The sequence below is a fragment of the Equus asinus genome, chromosome 13 (genome assembly GCF_041296235.1).
Source record: "Equus asinus isolate D_3611 breed Donkey chromosome 13, EquAss-T2T_v2, whole genome shotgun sequence".
NCBI lineage: Eukaryota > Metazoa > Chordata > Mammalia > Perissodactyla > Equidae > Equus > Equus asinus.
In genome coordinates, this window is record NC_091802.1 from 35,790,576 (window position 1) to 35,811,777 (window position 21,202).

A 21,202-nucleotide genomic window follows, 5' to 3' on the forward strand; every position below is an offset into this window, starting at 1 on the left:
CCAGGGGAGGGGAGCAGCCGCGAGACCTGAGACCAGGGTGCTCTGTCGCCGTGGGCACTGAGCCACGTACCCTGAGCCTCCTCTCCCAGAGCTCCCTAGGGAGTCACAGCCGGGCAGAATACCACCCCGCCCCACTCTTGTCTCTTCTACCTTGGTGCCTCTAAACTCGACACCATCAGTGGCAGGGTCTGGAGTCTCCCTGGCCTTCCATGCTTGGTGATGGGGCTGGGGACTGAGATACGAGTCAGAACATCTGGGTCTAAGCCCCATGCCTTCCTGCCTCTGCGTTCTTGGTGAGTCACCTGGTCCTTCTGGCCTCTCCTGTCCCTAGTCCACAGAGCTGTGGTGCGCACTGCAGCTAAGGGGCCCAGGAGATGCAGTGTCCCTCCATCACCCAACCATGGTCCCGTGGGCCAGACTTTCCTCCTGCAAGGGTCACCAAAGAAACAACACCATCCACACCCACTCCCCTCTCCCACACACACATTAGCCCAAAAACAGCACACAAGAAGGCCTGTTGATACTATGAGCTTTTAATTCGTATCTTCCTCCCTACATTTGAGGAAGAGATGAGGATGCCCCACAAGGACCTTCTTCAGCTGCGGAGGGTCATGGACAGAATGAAGGGCTGAGGAGGGAATGGGGGGCAGTGGAAGAGCTGACAGTGGGCTTCCTGAATCCTTTACCTAGCGGCGGGGTGGCTGGACATGCACAGGCAGTCCGGAAACAAACATCACCAACCAGCTGCCACATCCCCAGACCTGCCCTCCCAGGCCTGGTGCAGAGCCGCCCTCCAGCTCCCTGCGGCTCCCAAGGCCACCACCAGAGGGCAGCCTCGAGCAACATTCCTTTTCTTCCCGAGCCTGCCTCCCCTCTCCCTCCCTCCTTTTTTCTTCACCAACCGCCTTCCATGCCTACCTTTTCTCTTCCTTTATTTCTCCTCCTACCAAAACATATTCTGGGGCTTCTATCTGCTTTATGTCCCAGGAAGCCAGCAGCAGATGAAAGCACACTGTCCATCAAATGGGACCATTTGACAGCTGGGAGGGCCAGTCGTGGGTCTAGTTCTGGGGGACACTGGGATCTGGAAATCTGTGTTCAGTCACTATGAGCTGGCCAGTGACCAAAGTCTCTCTGTGGTCCTAGCACCTGGCCCCAGTGAGGGTTCAGAAGGTGCCTGTTGAGTTGGACTATACAGAACTGAATCAATAAACCGACAATCAATAAACTGGTCAATAAAGCCCAGGAGAGGAACCATGAGAAACAAGTTTCTGCTGGTGCCGTGACAGCCTCAGAGACCGCTGGGCCAGCTGGACACCACCGCAGGCGCCCGCCCGGCAGCCCCCACACGGGGCAGGTCGTGTGCTGAGCTGGAGCTTGCCTCCCGCTTCCCACCGCCCACGGCCCTAACATGAAGGGGGCCCGGCTCCCAGCAGTCCAGAGGGCTGTGGGGAATTTGTCTGATGAGTCCCCGGGCCCTCCTTTCTGTCCCCACCTATTCCTTTTGCCAACCAATTCACTCAGTTATTCCTGTGATCACCACCTGGCCAACACTCTAGAACCCTGACTGGGAGGCTGGCTGGGGGCAGGGTGGCCGGGAGAGCCAGAGGAGGAGGGTGGCCAGCAGAGATGATAATGATGCCCGAGCAGACTGGTCGTCAGGAATAACTTGCAGGTGTCTACTGACCTCTCCTCTTGTCCCCCTCAGCTAAAAAAGATATGGACCCCTTATTGAACCCGAAGAACTGAAGTTGATCTAAGACCCCCTGGTGGCTTTTTCCTGGTGCATTGATTGATGTTTCCCTGCTGGCCTGAGACTGTCTAATCAGCCCTTGCCCAGTTTGCTGACTGAGGGGGCGTCGGGGGCGGGTACGTGGAAGAGGGCCAGGGAGGGGCCGGGGAGAGGTGGGGGGCTTCACTGCAAGCCCGGGAACTCCTTGAGGACGTCGCAGGTCTTCTTGTGCATGACCTCGCGCAGCTTCCTAACCCGCCGGCTGCTCGACGCCCCCACAAAGCTCTCAGGCCGCAGCATGGCCATGCCGCTGTCCACCTCGCCCATGATGATGAGCGGGGTGTCGCCCACCGTCACGTTGGGGCAGGGGCAGGTCCAGTCCACATGCAGCAGGGTGACCTCCAGCGGCTCCCGGCCCAGGAACTTGAGGCCCATCTTCTCATCCTTTAGGACCTCGTCCACGGTCACCAGGGCGCGACCCGAGTCGGGCTCCTCCGTCACCTCGGAGACTCGGCCCAAGATGACAAAGTCGCTCCGGCAGAAGCTGGTAACGAGCTTCTGCCTGGGCTTGCAGGCCCGGCAGCGCGGATTCCCCCGAGGGAAGGGGCAGGACTCCTCGCAGGCCTCGCGGCTCTCAAAGTTGTTGCCATTGCCCTCGCAGCCGCCGTAGACGAAGGACTGGCACTGGCCCGTCTGGCTGTTGTAGGCCCAGCGGGGCGCGTAGGCCTTGCAGGGCCCCTGCAGGGCGGGCAGGCTGCACACGGCCAGCGGCCCGCTCATGCAGGCCAGCACGCAGGCCTCGTAGGTCTCAAAGTGGTTGCGGTTGCGGTGGCAGTGGCCGAAGGTGAAGGTGAGGCAGTTGTTGGCCTGGGCGTCGAAGTGCCAGCGGGTCTGCTCCTCGCCGCAGTCCTCGCTGTCGGGCGGCTGCAGGCACTCAGCCGCGGGGAATGCCGTGGCGTTGACGCTGCCCTCCACGCTGGCCGCGGCCGGCGCCCCCCTGACCACCGACAGCGGGAAGTCGGCGCGAAGGACCCCAGCGGCGTTGCGGGCTGTGCAGGTGTAGATGCCGGCGTCCTGCAGCTGGGCGTTGTAGATGACCAGCTGGGCAATGTTGGTGACCACCACGTTGCCGCGCACATGGTTGGGCCGCATGACCACGTTCTCTCGATCCTCCAGCTGCTTCTCCCAGGTGATCTCAGGCCGGGGCCGGCCCACCACGTCACAGAGGAAGCTCACCGTCTCCCCCATGCTGACCGACTGGTGCACAGGGTGGTTGAGCAGAGCTGGGGCCACCATGTCCAGCCCGGGGGTCTCCGGGGAGGCCGTGGTGGGGCGCACGGTTGTCTCGGGCGGCGGGGGGCTGGTGTTGGGCCAGGTGAAGTGATAGCGGCAGGTGACCACAGCCAGCGTGATGCCCTTGGAGCAGGCCTCTGCGTCCATGTAGCAGCGGTTATAATAGGTGAGGCCATCCGAAGCGCAGGTAAAACTGGGCTCCTTCTCACAGCGATCTTTGCATTTACACACAGGCTGGCCGTCCCAGATGTCACACTCGGAGCCCTGCTGCAGACACATGAAGTGGTCGCACGTGGCCTCCTTGGGCATGCCCACCGGGCCCTTCTTCCCCTTCACGTCCATGTAGCGGGCCGCCACACAGCTCTTGGTCCCGCACACGTTGGGGCAGCACTTCTCATAGGTCTCACACTCCTGGAGAGAGCCAAAGGGAGAGGCCTGAGCAAGGAGGAGAAGGAAGAGGGGACAGGCTTCCCCTCATCCCACGGTTTCTGCAGAAGGGAACTGACATGTACTCGCCCACCGTGAATGAAACATTTCGAGAATAATAATCACCAACAGAGACACAGTGCCTACTATTTGCCAGTCCTTCTTCTAAGAGCCTTTGCACAGTCAACTTACTCAATGCTCATCACACCCGTGAGCCAGGTAGGCCCATGAGCCTCCCTTCAGAGGTGATGGTAACTGAGGCACAGAGAGATCAGGTAACTTGCCCAAGGTCACACAGCAGGTGTGGGAAGACGCAGGCACATATCTCTAAGAGGGGAGTTTTCCTGCTATTGTTTCACAGATGAGCGTGCAGAGACTCAGAGAGGAGACGCCGGAGTCCACAGAACTGGAAAGTGGGACAAAAGGCTCCAAGCTTCAGGTGGGCGGGATTGTGAAATGTCGTTTTTTCCTTCTACTTCGTATAGTTACCACAAACAAGGTCTATGCTGGAACAAATGAGCCTGCCTTTTTTGTCTTTTTTCTATTGGGGCGAGGATGCCCTGGCCAAACTGAAGAGGTCACACCAAACACTAAGAAGGAAAAGTCAGACACTGCTGGGACAGACGTTTGAGGCTGTCCACACACGCATCGGGAGTGGCGGCTCGGATGAGGGCCCACGTGCATCCAAAGCCGAGCGGCCGGGCAGGCGGCACTGGCCCAGGACGCCAGGTCTCAGCTCCCTGGGCTGCGCTGCAGCCGGTGCCCAGTTCCAACGTACGGAACATTTCATGGGGAAATCAACAAGGGAAAAAGCCCTCTTGGGTGACAAAGGTCAGCGAGGCCGTCAGCGAGGACTTACCAGGCTGTAATTCCCTCTGATGCTCTGTGGAGGCACGTAGGGCAGTAGTTTAATTCCTCGAAATTAGCAACATGGGCTGGGGCCGACACAAACAAGGATTTCACGTGGTGTTTTCGACAACAACACACGGTGCCCGCTGGGCGGGCGGCAGGCCTAATCCCCCGCCTGGTAGTAGCTCTGTGAATTACTCCCCACTCGGGCTGGCCTCTTGTGGTTCCGACTTTTATTTCAGCTTCTTTGACATTCCACATCAGCTAAGAGGGGGAAACACCCCCGCCGGGCTGCACGGAGCCTGCCCACTTGACTCCTCTACTGTTCTCCCCTCTCGGCTCAGAATGCGGACTTTGTGTGGAGCCCTTGTTTGCCACAGGCTTCTAGGCCACGCCAGGGGAGGCTTTGGGACAGGGATGGGCAGAGCTCAGAGCTGGGGTCTGAGGGAGAGAGACCCAGTGGGGGATTGAGGAAGGAGGGGCCTGGGAGCAGGCAGGAGAACCAGCTCCTCGGCCAGAGGGCAGTCAATTCCCTAAGAGATGCTGGCCCAGGAAGCTCCCTCAGGACTTGGAGGTCCAAGGAAGGCCGGGGCCTCGGGGACCAGGGGCAAGGTATTTCTGGGCACAGGAAACCTAGAATGACTCCTTAGAACAGCTTTTGCTTAAGGGCCCAGAATGTGCCCATAGGCTGTCTGAATCCCCAGCTCCACACAGGTGCCTTCTCCCCAAGATGCAAAACCAGCTAGAGCCTCACTGTCCCCAATCCCACCTGACTTATCAGACCAGCCTGTGCAGGCTGCCCTGCAAATGCAGCTGACCGAGGGCGTGACCTCAGCCAGAGGGGCACACTCTGCCACCCCTCCCCACTCCTTATCTTCCCTTCCCTCGGCACCACCATTGTTCATTGGCAGTGTCTGGCCTGAGAGGCCTGAGAATTGTCCCCTGGGCACTGTGAGGCACAGGCCCCTCTCTCCAGGGTGATCCTGTGCTCTCCTGTGGGTGACATGCATTTGGCAGAGGGAACATCAGGGTCTCTCATATTCCCTGCTGATGCCCAGCCTAGCCCTGAGCCCCAGGAGCGGGCCAGGCCGGCAGGAAGGGCCTTCGCCCAGGCAGGTGCCAGGTAAGGGCAGACTCTTCACGCCTGGGGGTCGGGGGGTGGCATGAATGGCCCTTGGACTTGGAGGCTGGGAGAGAATTACCCTAGAAGCAGGCCTGTCCTGCTTACGGCAGGGTGCTCTGATGGGAGCAGAGGGGAGGACCGAGGAATCTGGCAGGTTGAAACGACGTCTACTTCCCTCCCAAGGACACCCAGAGCGTCTGTTTAGAGCTGCTCCTGCCCACCCTCCCTGTCAGCCTGGTCAGATCTCAGGGTCAGGGACCAAACCCCTGGGGAGGGGGCCTGGAGGCTGGACGAAGCCTCAGCTTTGTTGTGAGACGTGGGTTCCAAGCCCACCCTCCCGTCCCCGGCTGTGGGAACTTGTGTTGCTCTCTGCACCGTCTAAAGTGTCTCCTCTCACCTGTTAATGGGCTGCTGATGGGTTGCGCCAGTCCATGCGATGTGCCTGGCATAGCGCTGGCTCTGAGCAGCCCTCTGTGAACCTGAGACCAGGAATCGGAGCGTTCCCAGTCCTCGGTGAATGTGGACATCACACCTGCCTCTTCTTTCAGGACTTGGAGTTAGACATCATGCCCCGTGTACTCCATGTGGCCTGGGGCCCGAGGTCCTTCACCTTCCTGGGCCCTGCAGGGCACTCCTGAGCCGTCCCCACCCCCACGGTCCCACTGTCCCTCACTAACACTCTCACGTGATCTGTCTCAGCCTTCCGGATCCCCACTCACCTGGTCCGTCTCACACTCCCGCTTGCAGGTGCTCTGAGCATCCACCCAGAGGTTGGGGTTCATGTCGTTGGGGCAGATGCCAGCGTGGGAATAGCGGATGGGCGGCAGTGCCAGGCCTCGCGGGGGCACCCCGAGCAGCAGCAGCAGCACTGCCACCTGTCCCCAGCAGAACCAGAACCGGCGGCACCCCAGGGCCCACATGGTGCGGTCCGCGGTGGCCAGAGACCTCCCCTGCGACAACGCCAGCGGCTGGGGCCCACCAGGGCCTTCTCCTTCTCAGGGCTGCAGACACCTGCCCTCCCCACTCCAGCAGGCTCCCCTGCCGCTGCCGAGGCTGCGGCTGCCGCGGCTGCCTCCACCAAGTCAGTGGAGCCGGGCTGTGCGGCCTCAGATAAAGGAAAGGTCTTTGCAAGGAAACTCCCTCTCCTGAGGTGCAGGGAGAGGAGCCGCAGCAGGGGCCCAGGCCGGGTTTCTATCCTGGGCGCGCCCCCCGAGTGGGAGCGAGCTGACCTGACGCCTGTCACAGGCCGGCTGCTGGCTCCTCCGTCCCGTGGCTGATCACAGACTTGTTGCAGAAGGGGAAAAAAAAAAGCTGGAAGCAGTTTAGGCGGCGTATCTGGCACGGTGGGACACCTGCTTGTTTTTGACTCCAGGAGGCCTTTAACCCCTTCAAGGGCCAGAAATGGCATGTGCTTTGGGGGGAGCTGGCTCCAGGACACGCAAGCTCGCTGTAAAGGGGCGGTTTGTTTCCCTTTCCCCCACCTCCCCGGCCGGGCCCCCTCCTTCCCTTGGCCACCTCTGAAGAACACACAATCGCTTGTTACAAGGAGGGACCTGCAGCCGCAGGGTTAGCATCGCCAGGCCCGATAGTACATTTGAGAGCAAATGACGTGGAAAAACAACAAGTTCACGGCCATTCCAGGGCGGGCCTGAGCAGCGCTGTGCTGTAAGCCGACTCCCAGCCCAGCCCCGGGTCCCTTTGTGGGGGGTGTGCGCACGGACAGCTCCCTATCTCTCTGTCCCGGGCAGTTTGCGTCTCAAGTTCCAACTTTGGTGAATTTTCCCCAAATCATTCCAGAGACACATACCAGATATGCTCCGGCTCCCCCGGCTGCCAGGGAGGATCACATTCCTCGCTCCTCGACTGACACACTGTCGGCTCCAAGAAAACCTCCGCGGTAACAGCGTCTGAGGAGGGCGCTGGGCCGCCGGGCTGCCCTCGCTGCCAACCACGATGGCTGCACTCAGTGAGCTCTGTCGGAGGGCCAGAACTCTCGGGCCTCACTTCCCCCCACTTTACAAAGGAGAAGGTTCATAGGGGGAGAGGGCAAGCGACTTGCCCAAGGTCACGCAGAGTAAGCAGTGCTAGTAATCCCAACTGCTGCTATTTACTGGGCTCTTACTAGGCGCCAGGCTCAGTGTGCATCATCTCATTTAATCCTCGCAACAAACCCTACCTTCATTTTAGATTTGAGGAAAGGATGCACAGAGAGCCTAAGCAACGTGCCCGGCGTTGCACAGCTAGGTGGCCCACCATTAATACAGGAAACAGGGACACCAGCTTGCGGGGTGCGGGCAGGGGCCTTTGGAAACCACTCCCCACCCCCAACTGTCAGAACGGCTGTCAAGGTACGGCCCCAACTCTGGTTTTTACAGGCTGGACAAGAAGTTTGTGAAATCTCAGAGGCTGTGTTTGTGGAGGGGGCCAGGAAAAGAGCCAGAAGCTGCCAGGGGCTGGGGGCAATTTCTCTCCCATTTGGCATGAAATGGCTCGTATCTAAAATGCCACCGAAAAGTGAGCAGGCTGAGAGTTTTTGCATTGGTCACTCGATCCCCAGAGGGTGGGAGGTGGGGAGACAGATCCCCCGAAGAGAGAGGCGCCTTTTCAAGGCCAAACCGCAAAGGATCTGGGGGCGGGAACTGAGCTGCTGTGTCCCAGGGAGAGTAGAGCCAGTGGACCCAGCACATGTCAGAGCCAGAAGGGACCCGGAAGGTCCCCAGCCGTGCTCTTGTTTACAGATGGGGAAGCTGAGTCCTGAGCCCAGGCCTCTCCTTTCCCAGGTCCGCTCTCCCCTTCAGGGTTAGAGTTCGCCGTCTAATTTGACTGTAAAAAGGCAGCTGAGCCTTCTTTCCGCCCTGCAGACTGGTCCTCTTCCTGGAGGGGTGTGGGTTGCCTTCTCCCGCCTGAGCCAAGTCCTTCCCGGTGCGCGGGTCATTCTGCAGGATCTGTCCTTTCTGCTTATGTCAAAGAGCTAATGAAGGGTGTCAGATCCTAATCCCCTAAATTACTGGAGTAAACTGCCCTCCAAGGCTGGTCCCAGTAATGAAGCCAGACAGCGGGCGACGCTGGCTGCTTTGAATGCCTGTAATTTCGGAAACCCGTGTTCCAGCTGCTCGGAGCGGGGCCTCAGCCCAGCGCTTGGCGAACGTGGTTTGTGCAGCCTCCTTTGACATCACAAAGGGAAACGGACGGTGACACGTTTCTAAGCAGGACTTAGAAAAATTGTCACAGCCCCATTATGTGAGGACAAGTATCCAGGGAGAGATTTCTGGGGAGTCCCTTGACATCCCTTGAGGGAGGGGGGGGGCTGGAGGGGAGTCGGCAGGAAGCTTGTGCATCCTCGCCTGCTCTTTGGGGTTGGTGGAGAAAGCCCTCTGCCCAGCTTGGTCTGGTCAAGAGCCATGGGCCTCTCCCGCCCAGGACACCTCACCTGGCCATTCTGCTCTGAGAACTCTCAAAACAGCATCAGAGAAGAAGGGACCCCAGAACACTCCAGCTCGCCCTCTCAGCCCCTCCAAGTCTCCCACCGAAACACAGCTCAGAATAACAAATAATATCCGATCAGGGCTGGGCGCCCACACCGCGTTCCACCGACATCATCGCCGCTGACCCTCACGCCAGCCCCAGGAGGGAGCCCAGCAGAGGCTGCTCTGAGCTCCGTGGTACGGGAGAGGAAACCGAGTCACAGAGACGTTAGGCGGGGCCTACTCGGAGTCCAGTGGCTCACACCCTCCCCTCTTGGAGCCCAGTTCTGTGCTCTTCCCACAATGCTGTGCAGGCTTCCAGCCCTCCAGAAAGGCCCCACGGCCACCCTGCCAGCCCGCTGCACGTAAACTGTTCCGGGAGCCGTCTGGAGCCTCCTCCGCCCAGGTCCTCCCTCCCTCCGGCCCTCCCTGCGGCTCCGTCTCTCCCACACCCTTCTCAAGGGTGGCGTGGACCCCACCCTCACCACCCCCTGGCACCGAATGAGGGACCAGCTGCCTACTCCTACTGTCCACAAGGCCGTTCCTCCCTCAACACAGGTCTCTGGGGAGTGGAGCCGGGCTGGGTCAGCCAGGCAGGGGTCTGACCTCGGGGCTGCCCCCTGCCTTTTGCCTTCCCAGAGGACCTCAGGCACAGCTCAGTCAGAAAGAGGGCTGGGCTCTGACTTCAGCTCAGACGAGCTCTGCCCCCCTACTGTTGGAGTGCAGAGGGACGAAGGGCAGAGGGACCACGGATCCATCACACCCCCAGGGTGGGTTCAAGGCCCATGCTAGGTGCAGCCGGCAGGAAGTCACCCAGGTCAACGAACTCTAGGTGACCCCTGACCTCAGGTTCACTGTTAGCATAACAACTCCTGAGCCATTAGGGCCTTGACAGGACAACACAGCTGACAGCATTTCCCAAAACTGTCAGGCCTCTCCTTTCTGAGGACTTCAGCCATCCACGTGGTGGGGAGGCACGCAGGCCCGGGGAGACACCAACATCTCGGATGCTGTGTCACTCATGCACAGACCGAACCTCTTACCTTTGGCAGCATCTCCTCCCTCTTTCCCTACTTGGAGGTTTTTAAAGCATCTACTATGTGCTGAGTTCTGGGTACAGAGAGATAGAGGGCAGTCCTTGCCCACAGACAGGGCACCGTGTCGGCCAGAAAACAAGCAGGCAAAAGCATGATAGGACAAGTAAATGCTGTTGTGGGGGTCTTACAAGAGCTGGGCAGGTGGGAGGGAAGCCTGGGTTTGCTGTTGCGCAGATGCAGACGTGACATGGGGTGGGTCTTGACGCCTGAGCAGGAGTCTGCAAGACGGCGCAGAGAAGGCAGCTTCCTACACGTCTCCTTGGAAAGGCCTGGCCCACAGCACAGCGTCCTGGGCCAAGGCCCTCCCTCCAGGGGCCTGGGCCGCCAGAAAGGGGAGGGGAGAAGGAAGTCAGCAAGTGGTGGAGACGGGCCGGGGGTGGGAACTGCAGGTCTTGCTTCCGCATAGGGCAGCCCCAGCAAAGGCCCACCAGCAGCCCCTCTGAGCCACCCGGCTTGGGGCCCCAGACCGGAGGCAGCCACACTCTCTCCTGAATAGATGGGGGAGGCCAGCCCCCGGGGAGCCTCCTTGCACTGATCTTTGTCATTTAAACACATCTGGGGAGGAGGAAGGATTTGAGGAGCAGGATTTGGGGTGCCGGGGAGAAGGAGTCCTTAACGAGGGTGCTCAGATGGGTTCTCAGAGGGCCTGGGCCGCCTGGCTAAGGCAGTGATCAGTCAGACCCAGCCGGGGAATTCAATAAGCTGGCGGCTCATTACCCAGCTGGGGACCCCCTGCCGAGCAGCCGAGGGCCTGGGTTACATTACAGGGCTGTTGGAACTCTCCCTCGGAGTGAGACTGCACCGGGCCTTGGAATAATTATGGGGCCTCAGCAGATGGCGAAGGCCAACGGGGGAGGCCTTCAGCTGTGGCGCACGTGACTGGTCGGCATCTGTGCAGAGCAGAACGTGGGAGGGTCCACGCTGGGCCTGGGGGAGGCAGTGCCGAATCCACATCTGACAATTGCGGGCTTGGCTGTGGTGGGGCATGGCCCAGTGCACTGGGCAAGCCCAGCCAGGGGGGCCTGTTGGTGGGGCCGAGTCCCTGGAAGCTGGAGTGCCAGTGTCTGAGCGGGTCTGTATATCATGAAGAAAGAACAGGAGACACAACTTGAGGTACAGCACAATTGCAGGCACCTTCCAGCCCTCAAACGCCTTCCTGGAGAAGGTGGGCAGCAGGAGCTCAGGGGACTGCAGCCCTGGGTCAGACCCTCACCCACTGGGGAAGCTCCGTGGTGCTTGGGTTGAGCACTGTGCAAGGAGTCAGGAGCCTTGGGTTCTGGTCAACCAGCCGCTCACGGTGCAACCACCTCTGCTTCCCCATCTGAGGCCCCTTCCAGCTCCCTCCTCTCTGATCCAGTGTCCCGATTCCTCCAGCTTTGCCTTGATGGAATCAGCTTCAAAAAGCCCTGAGCAGCTCTCAGCCAAGACAAACACAGGAGTAGAGAAGCCAGAAGGCGGCGGGGCGGTGGGGTTGGCGGCGGTTCCGCCCCTCCGTTCTGCTGGGGGAGAACAGGGGCCCCATTGCCAGTTTTCCCAGCCCGGAGGATCAGCAAAAATGCCAGGAGAGGGGCATGGTCTCCCTCCCACTCAAGCCCCCCCATCCTAGAAGCTTCCTCTGGCTACTCGACTCCTCACGCTCTGGGTCCCTTGCCCTCTCTGCCTCAGTCTTTTCTTTCTTTAGGTGGAGAGAAATGAGAAGGCCTCTGACTCTTGGGCCTCTCTGCTCACCAGCATGCTGCTGAGAAAGGACACACATTCTGTGAAACCAAACGCCCCCTGGTACCCGTTCCAACATACAAAACGTGCAATGACTGGGCTGGGGCGTGAGAAGCAGGCCTTTTCCTGACTGACCATTATTTCAAGACTTCTGGCTAGAAGAATGCTTCCCCACACCTTCAAGAGGAAGGCCAAAGCCTTTCACCTGGACATCATGAACTTCTGCCTCAGTTTACTTCTGCAGTCTTGTCGCCAGCTATTCTTTCTCTCAAACTCTGGAAGCTGCCACACTGCTCTCTCAGGCCTGTAAAAGCTCCACAGCCCTCCCTGCTCGGCCTCTCACAGATGCCGTCCTCTGCCAGGGACACTCCTCGTGCCCTGCAGGTCCATCTTCTCCTGGCTGACCGCTTCCCAAACCATCTCAGGAGCTGCAGCCTTCAGGAAGCCTCCTGACCTCGGAGGCTGAGGAAGGCCCAAGCCACTTCCCATTTTGGGGGCTCCTCATGTAGCTTTTTTTTTTTTGAAAGATTTTATTTTCCCTTTTTCTCCCCAAAGCACCCCGGTATATAGTCGTATATTTTTAGTTGTGGGTCCTTCTAGTTGTGGCATGTGGGATGCTGCCTCAGCATGGCTTGATGAGCGGTGCCATGTCCCTGCCCAGGATTCGAACTAGCGAAACCCTGGGCCGCTGAAGCGGAGTGTGTGAACTTAACCACTCCGCCATGGGCCCGGCCCCAACCTCATGTCGTTTTTAAAGTGAAAAGCAAAACAAAAAGCCAAAACTGGGTTACAAAATGTGTGGCAAGGTTTAAACGTTCAACACTGTCAGGACGAAGCCCTGTGTCTGTGGGTGTAAAATGGTTTGGGGATGATGTCAAAAATCCACATTTAAGGCCCTTTGTGAGCGTGGCCTGGCCTGAGGACCCTCCTGGGCCCGCCTGTGACCCACCCGAGCGCAGTTTATGTGGTGTTGAAATCACTCATTCCTCATCTATTGCCTGGATGGGCCTATGAACCCCTAGAGGAGGGGCTGTGATGGGTCCATGGTTCCCGCAACCAGCATGCCCTCAACCGAGGTAAGTTGAAGGAATGAATGGATGACCCCGTGAAGCAGAGCATGGCCTTGCAGAGCAGGGGCAAATATTCCTGGTGTCAGTCATAGCTGAGAGAGACATTAGTCCTAAGACAGGAAACCAGGACTCTGAAGACCAGCTTTAGGCAGGCGAGGGAGGGTCCATCTATCCCTGGGCCCGTCAGTGACCCTGGGCGAGAAGCAATCTGGAGTCTGCAAGGGACAGGCCCAGACTGTGGCGGCTGTGGTAGGCTCGGGCGTCATGTGGACAGCCTTAGAGGTGGTAGGAAGCGCCCCAGTGGGATCCACCGTGCCCCCCAGGCTGCTCTTCATGTATGCGTGCCTCGGCTTCTCCCCAGGATGTCCTCTGTGACATCATATTTAACAGCTGAACGTCCCCTCTTCTCTGCTTCCAGAGTAATCTTTCCAAATTGCAAACTTGAACATGTCTCTTGGCTGCCTCAGGGGTTAAATAGTGGCCCCGTAACAGATATGTCCACGTGCTAAGCCCTGGAACCTGGGAATGTGACCTTATTTGGAAAAAGTGTCTTTGCAGATGGAATTAAGTCAAGGATCTTGAAATGAGATCATCCTGATTTATCCAAGAGGACCCTAAATCCAGCAACAGGTGTCCTTATAAGAGATAAGCAGAGGGAGACTTCGTCATGGAAGAGGGGAAGGCCACGTGAAGATGGAGAAGAGATGGGAGCGATGCAGCCACAGCCCAGGAGTGCCTGAGCCCCAGCAGGTGGCAGAGGCAGGGAGGGTGTTCTCCCCTAGGACCTTCAGAGGGAACGCAGCCCTGCCGACACCCTGACTTCAGACTTCCGGCCTCCAGAACTGAGAGAGAATACATTTCTGTTGTCTTAAGACCCCCAGTTTGTAGTAATTCCAGCAGCCCTAGGAATCCTATACACTCATCCCAGACTCTTCACTGGCCCTTCCTGGTCAGCGTCAAACGCCCAGGGATCCCTCTGAGGTCGGCCCCTGCCACCTCTCCGGCCTCATTGCTCACCCTGCCTGCTCCAGCTGCACAGATTACTGACACTCTCCAGATGGACCATTAGGGTGACCAGCCATCCTGGCTTGGCCTGGCTTTAGCACTGAAACTCCTGCACCCCAGGAGACGCCTGAGTCCTGGGTAAACCAGAGCAGTCGTTGACCCTATGTACCGTGCCATCCAAACCTTTGTTCAGGCCATTCCCTCTGCTCAAAACATCCAAGAAACTCTACTGCAGGACAAGGCCAGAAAAAGTGCCAGCAGGGCAGTCCAGAGGCCAGGGGAGGGCCATCTACACCTCACAGAGCCCACACTTGGACCCCACAGTAAACCACGAAGACAGCACTTTTCTTGCCAGGGACCCAGAGTCAGCTGGTGACTGAGCCTCAGGCACCAGCAGCAGGGAAGGGTGACAGAGGCCCGGGTGGGCTGGCAGCGGAGTGTGGCTCTAGCCCCATGGGAACCATCACAGCTGGCACTGGTGCGGGTGAACTGAGACAACGGTCCAGAGGAGGTGACTGCGCAGAGGGAGTCGCTGCCATGGCTGCTGGGGAAGGGGAGACACAGCACAGGCATTCTGTCAGGAGGGTCCAGTGATCCTGAGGGTTAAAGAGACACAGCTGAAATCACCATCAGTCAGCAGTGCTTTCGGCGGCGCCTGACGGAGACCCTGAGTGAGCAGTGCGGCTTAGAGACTTAAGACGTTGCTTTTCTCAGAGAACAAGAAGTCCAAGGCAGCTTAGCTGACTCCTCGAGGCCCTGGCTCCTGTCTTTCCTCTTCTGCCACCCTCAGCATGTGGCTTTTGTCCTTAATATCCAATGATGGCTGCTCCCCTAGATACATCCTTGTTCCAGACCCAGATTAGGGGGAAGGGCCAAAGCCCTTGGAACCAGGTCTGTTTATTCAGGGAGGGACACCCTCCCCAGGGGCCTCCCCACTGCAGCCCCATGGCCAGGACCGTGTCACATGACTCTAGCTGCAAGGGCGTCTGGAAAGGTGAGAAAGCAGTTGTGAGTAGCTTTTTGGTGGGTAATCCACGGCATCTGCCACAGTGACAATTAGCTGGGTGTGGGGTAGGGGGGGCCTTTTTGCAGACCCTGAGCTTGTCTGCACTGTGAACTAGCTTCTGCTTCTAGAATTGGAGTCAACTGATGCCACATTAGGGAAAGACGGATGAAGGTTCTGAGAGATCCCTGCGATTCTGTAGGAGGCCAGGCAGCTCCGGTCAAGCTGGACAGAGCCAGGCCCACAAGCCCCGGGAAGAAGTTGGTAGGATGCTCTGAGCCGCAGAGGATGTGCTCGGGTTCATGAAGCAGAGCTTGCTGATGGCCGCCATCCCTGCGAGAAGCTGGGCAAACGAGGTAGCTGGGAAAGGAGCTTGAACTTGCCTACCTGGACAGTGACCATCTCACAAATGAAAGGAAAGCAGGGAGGCCAGTGTCAGGAGAGGCCAGAGCTTTGGGGATGAGTTCAAGTCCACAGCCCCAAGTCCGCATCAAGACTGAGGCCCAGACACTGAGGTGAGTGGTGGGGGGGGGAGGCGGTTTAAGTGGGAAGATGAGTTGTCGTACAATTCACAGCACACTAAACACCGAGATGACTTTACGGGGTGCTGGGCCAGCCCCCGGGAAGGGGAGCTGCCCTTCAACACTCATTCACTCAGTCAAAACCAACTTCATACCTGCTAGGCGTTGTACGAGGCATTGGGGCTACAAACCAGGTGGAGTCCTTGCCTCGGGCAGGTATGGAATCGAGGTAGAGAGACGAGTGTGGAACAGCTAACCACATCCTCGAGAATCCAGCTGCAGCGATGTGTGCAGGGATGAGGTCCAGGAGGCCAGTGGGCACACGAGGAGGGGAAGAGCCGTCAAGCAGAGGAAACAGTCCAACGGAGGCCAGGAGGCTCTTAGCTGGGTCAGTGACAAGGCCGGTGTGGCTAGAGCCCGGAAAGAGAGAGAAGCAGCTGTACCCGCGGCTGCCAAGGTAGGAAGAACCAGACTCTGTAGGGCTTCAGACTGTGGTGAGGAGTTTGGACTTAATTTTAAGACTGGACTGTGCCACTGAGACTCTGAAAGGTGGCGCGTATCAGATGTGGAAAGAGGTGAGGGGTAGGAGGGTGGGAAGCCCATACTGAGGCCCTGTGCTCCACCTGGAGCACTCAGGTGGGCCCGGGGTGACTGTCCCACGTGAGAGTGGGCTGAGGCCGGACAGGGTAGTAGGGAGCTAGGGACATAGACCATGCCTGCTTCCTGGAAGTGACTGCGGGGCTGGCAGAGCAATGGCTCTGGAAGCTTTGACTGACAGGCGAGGGACCGCCCTCTACTTTCTCACAGTTACGGAAGTTACATGGGAAGGGGAGGGAGGAAAAAGGAAGAGGATGAGGACTAGGTGGCTGCCCAGAGAGGGAAAAGGAGGAGTTTCCCACGGAGGGCAGCACTTGCCTGGGAGAATCAAAACTGACCACTGGCTTCGTCACAACTTCCTCCAATCAGCAGAGGCTGATAAAGGACCAAGGGTTTTTAGTGACTCAGATGCCAGACCCCAGTGAGGACTTCCCTGCCCCGTAAACAACGGGGCTTGTCACTACGTACAAACCTGCAGACTCATTCTACCTAATCCAGGAGGCCAGAGGTCAGTGCTCAATTAGCACGACCACCATGACCTGCCCCTTCTAGTTCCTCCTAAACCACGCAGTTAATTGCTTCCCTGGAGTGGGTCCTCTTTGTTGTTTTTACTCTTTGATGGAAACCGATGGTCAAGATGGTCTCAGAGTAAAGTCACCCGGCAGGGCTTGGGTGGCCAGAGCAGTCGAGAACCAAGCCCAACAGCTGGAAGCCTTGATCTACCCCCCCAGCGCAGGGGGGCTGGTGGCATCGGACGAGCTTTTAGGAGGCAGGTGCTGAAGGAGGGGCTGGGCTGAACCGAGCCCACTTTACCCTGTGATCCGGGAGGAAGAAAAGTCTTCTATGGCAGGGCTTTCAAATGTTTTGACTCAACATGTAGTAAGAAATACATTTTTCATTGTGATTCAGTACACCTCATTACATTCATAATTGAAGCAAAAATGTTATAAAATAGCAGTTACCCTTTCTATGGATGATGAGCTCTTTAGTATTCCAAAAGTTGAAGATCACTGGGGAAGGTTGGGAACAACCAAAGGCCAGGGCTTCGGGGACTTCTGTTGTCTCCATCAGAAAGCTCAAGGCTGGGGCCCGGCCCCGTGGCCGAGTGGTTAAGTTCTCGCCCTCCACTGCGGCAGCCCAGGGTTTTGCTGGTTTGGATACCGGGCACGGACATGGCACCGCTCATCGGGCCACACTGAGGTGGCATCCCACATGCCACAACTAGAAGGACCCACAACTACAATATACAGCTATGTACTGGGTGGACTGGGGGAGAAAAAGAAGAAGAAAAAAAAATTGGCAACAGATGTTAGCTCAGGTGCCAATCTTTAAAAAAAAGACAGAAAGCTCAAGGCTGCAGGATATGAGGTTAACATATAGAAGTCAATTGCTTTCCTTCATCCCATCAATGAACAATTGGAGTTTGAAATTAAACAGACAAAACCATTCACATTCACATCCAAAAACAAAATACTTAGGTATAAATCTAATAAAATATGTGCAGGATAGATACGCAGAGAACTACAAAACTCTGATGAAAGAAATCAAAGGAAATCCAAATATATGTAGAGATGTTGTATGTTTATAGATCAGATAACTCAATATTGTCAATATGTCAGTTCCCCCGAATTTGATCTATGGATTCAATGCAATCCCAATCAAAATTCAAGCAAACTATTTTGTATATACTGATTAAAATGATTCTAAAGTTTACAGGGAAAGGCGAAAACAGCAGAACAGCTAATACGATACTGAAGAACAAAGTCAGAGGACTGGCATCACCCCACTTCAAGCCTTACTATAAAGCCGCAGTGATCCAGACAACATGATATTGATGAAAGAATGGACAAACAGAGCAACGAAAAACAGAATACAGAGCCGGAAATGAACACACACAAGGAGAGTCAAATGATCTTTGACAAAGGAGCAAAGGCCATTCAGTGGAGAAAGGACAGTCTGTTCAACAGACAGTGCTGAGCCAATTAGACATCCATATACAAAACATATTTTAAAAAAATAAAATCTAGGGGCCGGCCCCGTGGCTGAGTGGTTGGGTTCACACACTCTGCTTCGGTGGCCCAGGGTTCTGCTGGTTCTGATCCTGGGCACAGACATGGCACTGCTCATCAGGCCACACTGAGGTGGCGTCCGACATACCACAACTAGAAGGACCCACAATTAAAATATGCAACTATGTACCAGGGGGCTTTGGGGAGAAAAATGAAAAATAAAATCTTTTTTAAAAAAAATCTAGACATAGACCTTACATCTTTCACAAAAGTTAACTCAAAATGGATCAAAGAGCTAAATGTAAAATGCAAAACTATAAAATTTCTGGAAGGCAACAGGAGAAAATCTAGGTGACCTTGAGTTTGGCAATGAGTTTTTAAATACAACACGGAAAGCACGATCCATGAAAGAAAAAAATTGATGTTACTTCTGCCCTGCAAAAGATCCCGTTAAGAGAGTGAAAAGAAAAACCAAAGCCTGGGAGAAAATATTTGCAAAACATATATCTGATAAAGGACTTGTGCCCAGAATATATAAAGAACTCTCAAAACTCAATAATAAGAAAACAAACGACCTAATGAAAAGATGGGCAAAAGATTTGAACAGACCCTTCACCAAAGAAGATATATGAATAAGCAATTATATAAAAAGATGCTCGTTATTAACCATTAGGGAAATGCAAATCACAACCACAATGAGATATTATTACACACTAATTAGAATGGCTAAAATTCAAAAGCCTGGCCATACCAAGAGTTAGCAAGGATGTTGAGGAAGGGCAACTTTCAGACAGTGCTCACGGGGCATAAAATGGCACAATCGCTGTGAAATGTTTGTCTCTTTCTTTTAAAGTGGAAAATACATCTCCCGTTCCACTTCTTGGTATCTACCGAAGAGGAATGAAAGGATATATCCACACAAGACTCATCCACAAATGTTCACGGGAGTTTGTTTATAATAGCCAGAAACTGGAAACAACCTCAAGGTCCCTCAACAGGAGGATGTTTAAACAAATTACAACGTATTATACAATAGAATACTGCTCAGCAATGAAAAGGAACAAACTACTGACACATGCAACAAATGGATGAATCTCAAAATAATTACGCTGAGTGGAAAAAGACAGACATGTAAGTACACTTTAAACAAGGGCAGCATCTTGTTTGTCAATTATGCATCAATGAGCCTGTTTTTTAAGAAAGTCAAGCCCTGACCTAATATACAAAGCCCTGCCCTTTCTGGCCCCTTCCAGCCCCTCTGTCATCCTTTTCCGCTCTCCCTCCACTCTGCTCCAGCCTCACTGGCCTTCCCTTTCAAACACGCCATGTGTGTTCTTACCTCAGGGCCTTTGCATGTAGTGCTTTCTCTGTCCAAATCACTCTGCCCGTAATGGTCTCTTCTATTCTCAAAGACGTCCCTTACCTCCTTGTCCATTGTTGTCACACACACACACACACACACACACTCAGCTCATTGTCATCCCCTCCCCCAGTCACATTACACTTCTCCCTGCTTTATTTTCTTCATAGCACTAGCTACTGTATCTGTTGAGTTTCTTTTGGCTGAAAAAAACAGCAGCAGAACTCCTAAATAAAAGCATCTCACCTATCAAGGGGTCCAAGAACAGGTGGTACCAGGGTAGTTCAGCAGTTGCACAACACTAGGGCTTCAGGCCAGCCTTTCTGTGATTCTCTTGACCTTCTCCTCACAGTCACAAAATGGTTGCCATCACTCCAAGTGACAACATTCAAAGGTAGGCAGGAAGAGAAGGTGTGGCAGAGGTCATTAGTGCACACCAGTTATGTGTGCTCCCTACATTTCCCAGCCTTCCTTGACATCAGGTGGAGGTTACATAACCAGTTCTGGCCCATGGACTGTGAGTGGAAGCAATATTGGTGTGTGGAAGCCCTTAGCACGGGTTCAAGGTCTTCATCACCTGCCTGATCCAAGCACCCATGCTGATATTTGCTGATGCCTCCAAACCCTTCACTCTCCACACTGACACCAGTGTCAAGGGTCAGGGGACGGATGAGATAAAGATGACTATGAAGGAGAAATAGCCATTGCTTTGCCCAGGAATGTGTCCATCTTGAGTCCTGCTCTCAAGTTAGAGTTCCTAGCCCTCAAGTGAGCAGTTATGGGCAAGTCCCGCACGTGATCCTAGAGGAAAGCCCTTCCAAATGGGGCCCGAGGCTCTCAACTCTGGCTCGCCAGTGCCAAGTGAGGCGTCATGGTGGGGTAAAGGCGGCCACAGGTCCTCTGCTACTCCCTTGATAGGGAGACGGGCTGTATATCCTCTTCCCCTGGGTCTGCCTCATCCCATAACTGACTGTGACCAATACCATGTGGCACAAGTGACACTGTCTAACTTCCGGGGTCAGGCCCGAGAGACTGCAGCTTCCACATACGCCGCCCTCTGAAGGCGCCCTCTTGGAAGCCAGCCACCAGGTAAGAAATCAGCTCCCTTGAGCCCACCATGCCAGGAGGCGGTCCCGAAGCCCCCTGGAGAGAGACACGTAAAGGACGCCTGGAGGAGCACCACAGTTCCAGGAAGGTGAAGGCCTTTTCTTCCAGCCCAGCCCAGCCCAGCCACCGGCTGAATGTGGTTGAGTGAATACCCCAGACAACGCCACCCAGAGCAGAAGGCCAGCCCAGCTGAGTCCTGCTCCAACTCCTAGTCCACAGAACTGGGAGCAAATTACATGTTTGGTGCCACTAACTTGTGGGATAGTTTGTTACATAGCAATACATGGATGCTCTAGGCACGCAGGGAGGGTTGGGGAGGCCAGCGGCAGCTGCTCAGCTCACGACAAGTCAGGAGTCAGAAACAATGCTGCCAGAGACCCCCTTAGAGTCTGAGATGGAACGCTTGGGTCCGTTCCAGCCTGTACCTGCAGCGACATCATCAGAGAGGCCTGCAGTGTGGAGTCAAAGGAAAGCACCATCAACAGACCCACAGCAAAGGGGGATTTTTCAAGTATTTACTGAGCAAACATTTTTGAGGAGCTATTGTGTGCCCTTGCTGTGCTTAGAACCGGGACAGTGGTGGAAACAGTTATAGCCTCCATCCTCATGGATTTGAAATTTTGGAGGCCAGCCCAGTGGCACAGTGGTTAAGTTTGCACGCTCTGCTTCGGTGGCCTGGGGTTCGCCAGTTCAGATCCTGGGTGTGGACCTACACACCACTCATCAAGCCATGCTGTGGCAGCATCTCACATACAAAATAGAAGAAGATTGGCACAGATGTTAGGTCAGGGAGAATGGTCCTCAAGCAAAAAGAGGAGGATTGGCAACAG

The 21,202-nt window shown here is 55.8% G+C and overlaps 1 protein-coding gene across 1 annotated transcript; it reads right to left on the reverse strand.

Annotated features, from left to right (window-relative positions):
- Positions 1-512: 512 nt before the first annotated feature.
- WFIKKN2 (WAP, follistatin/kazal, immunoglobulin, kunitz and netrin domain containing 2) lies at positions 513-8,215 on the reverse strand. The gene is made up of 2 exons (XM_070483004.1): positions 6,143-8,215; positions 513-3,436 (listed from the first exon to the last, which is right to left on the reverse strand). The coding sequence occupies exons 1-2, from the start codon at positions 6,341-6,343 to the stop codon at positions 1,916-1,918; spliced, it is 1,722 nt and encodes a 573-aa protein (XP_070339105.1). The 5' UTR covers positions 6,344-8,215; the 3' UTR covers positions 513-1,915.
- Between the last annotated feature and the right edge of the window lie 12,987 nt (positions 8,216-21,202).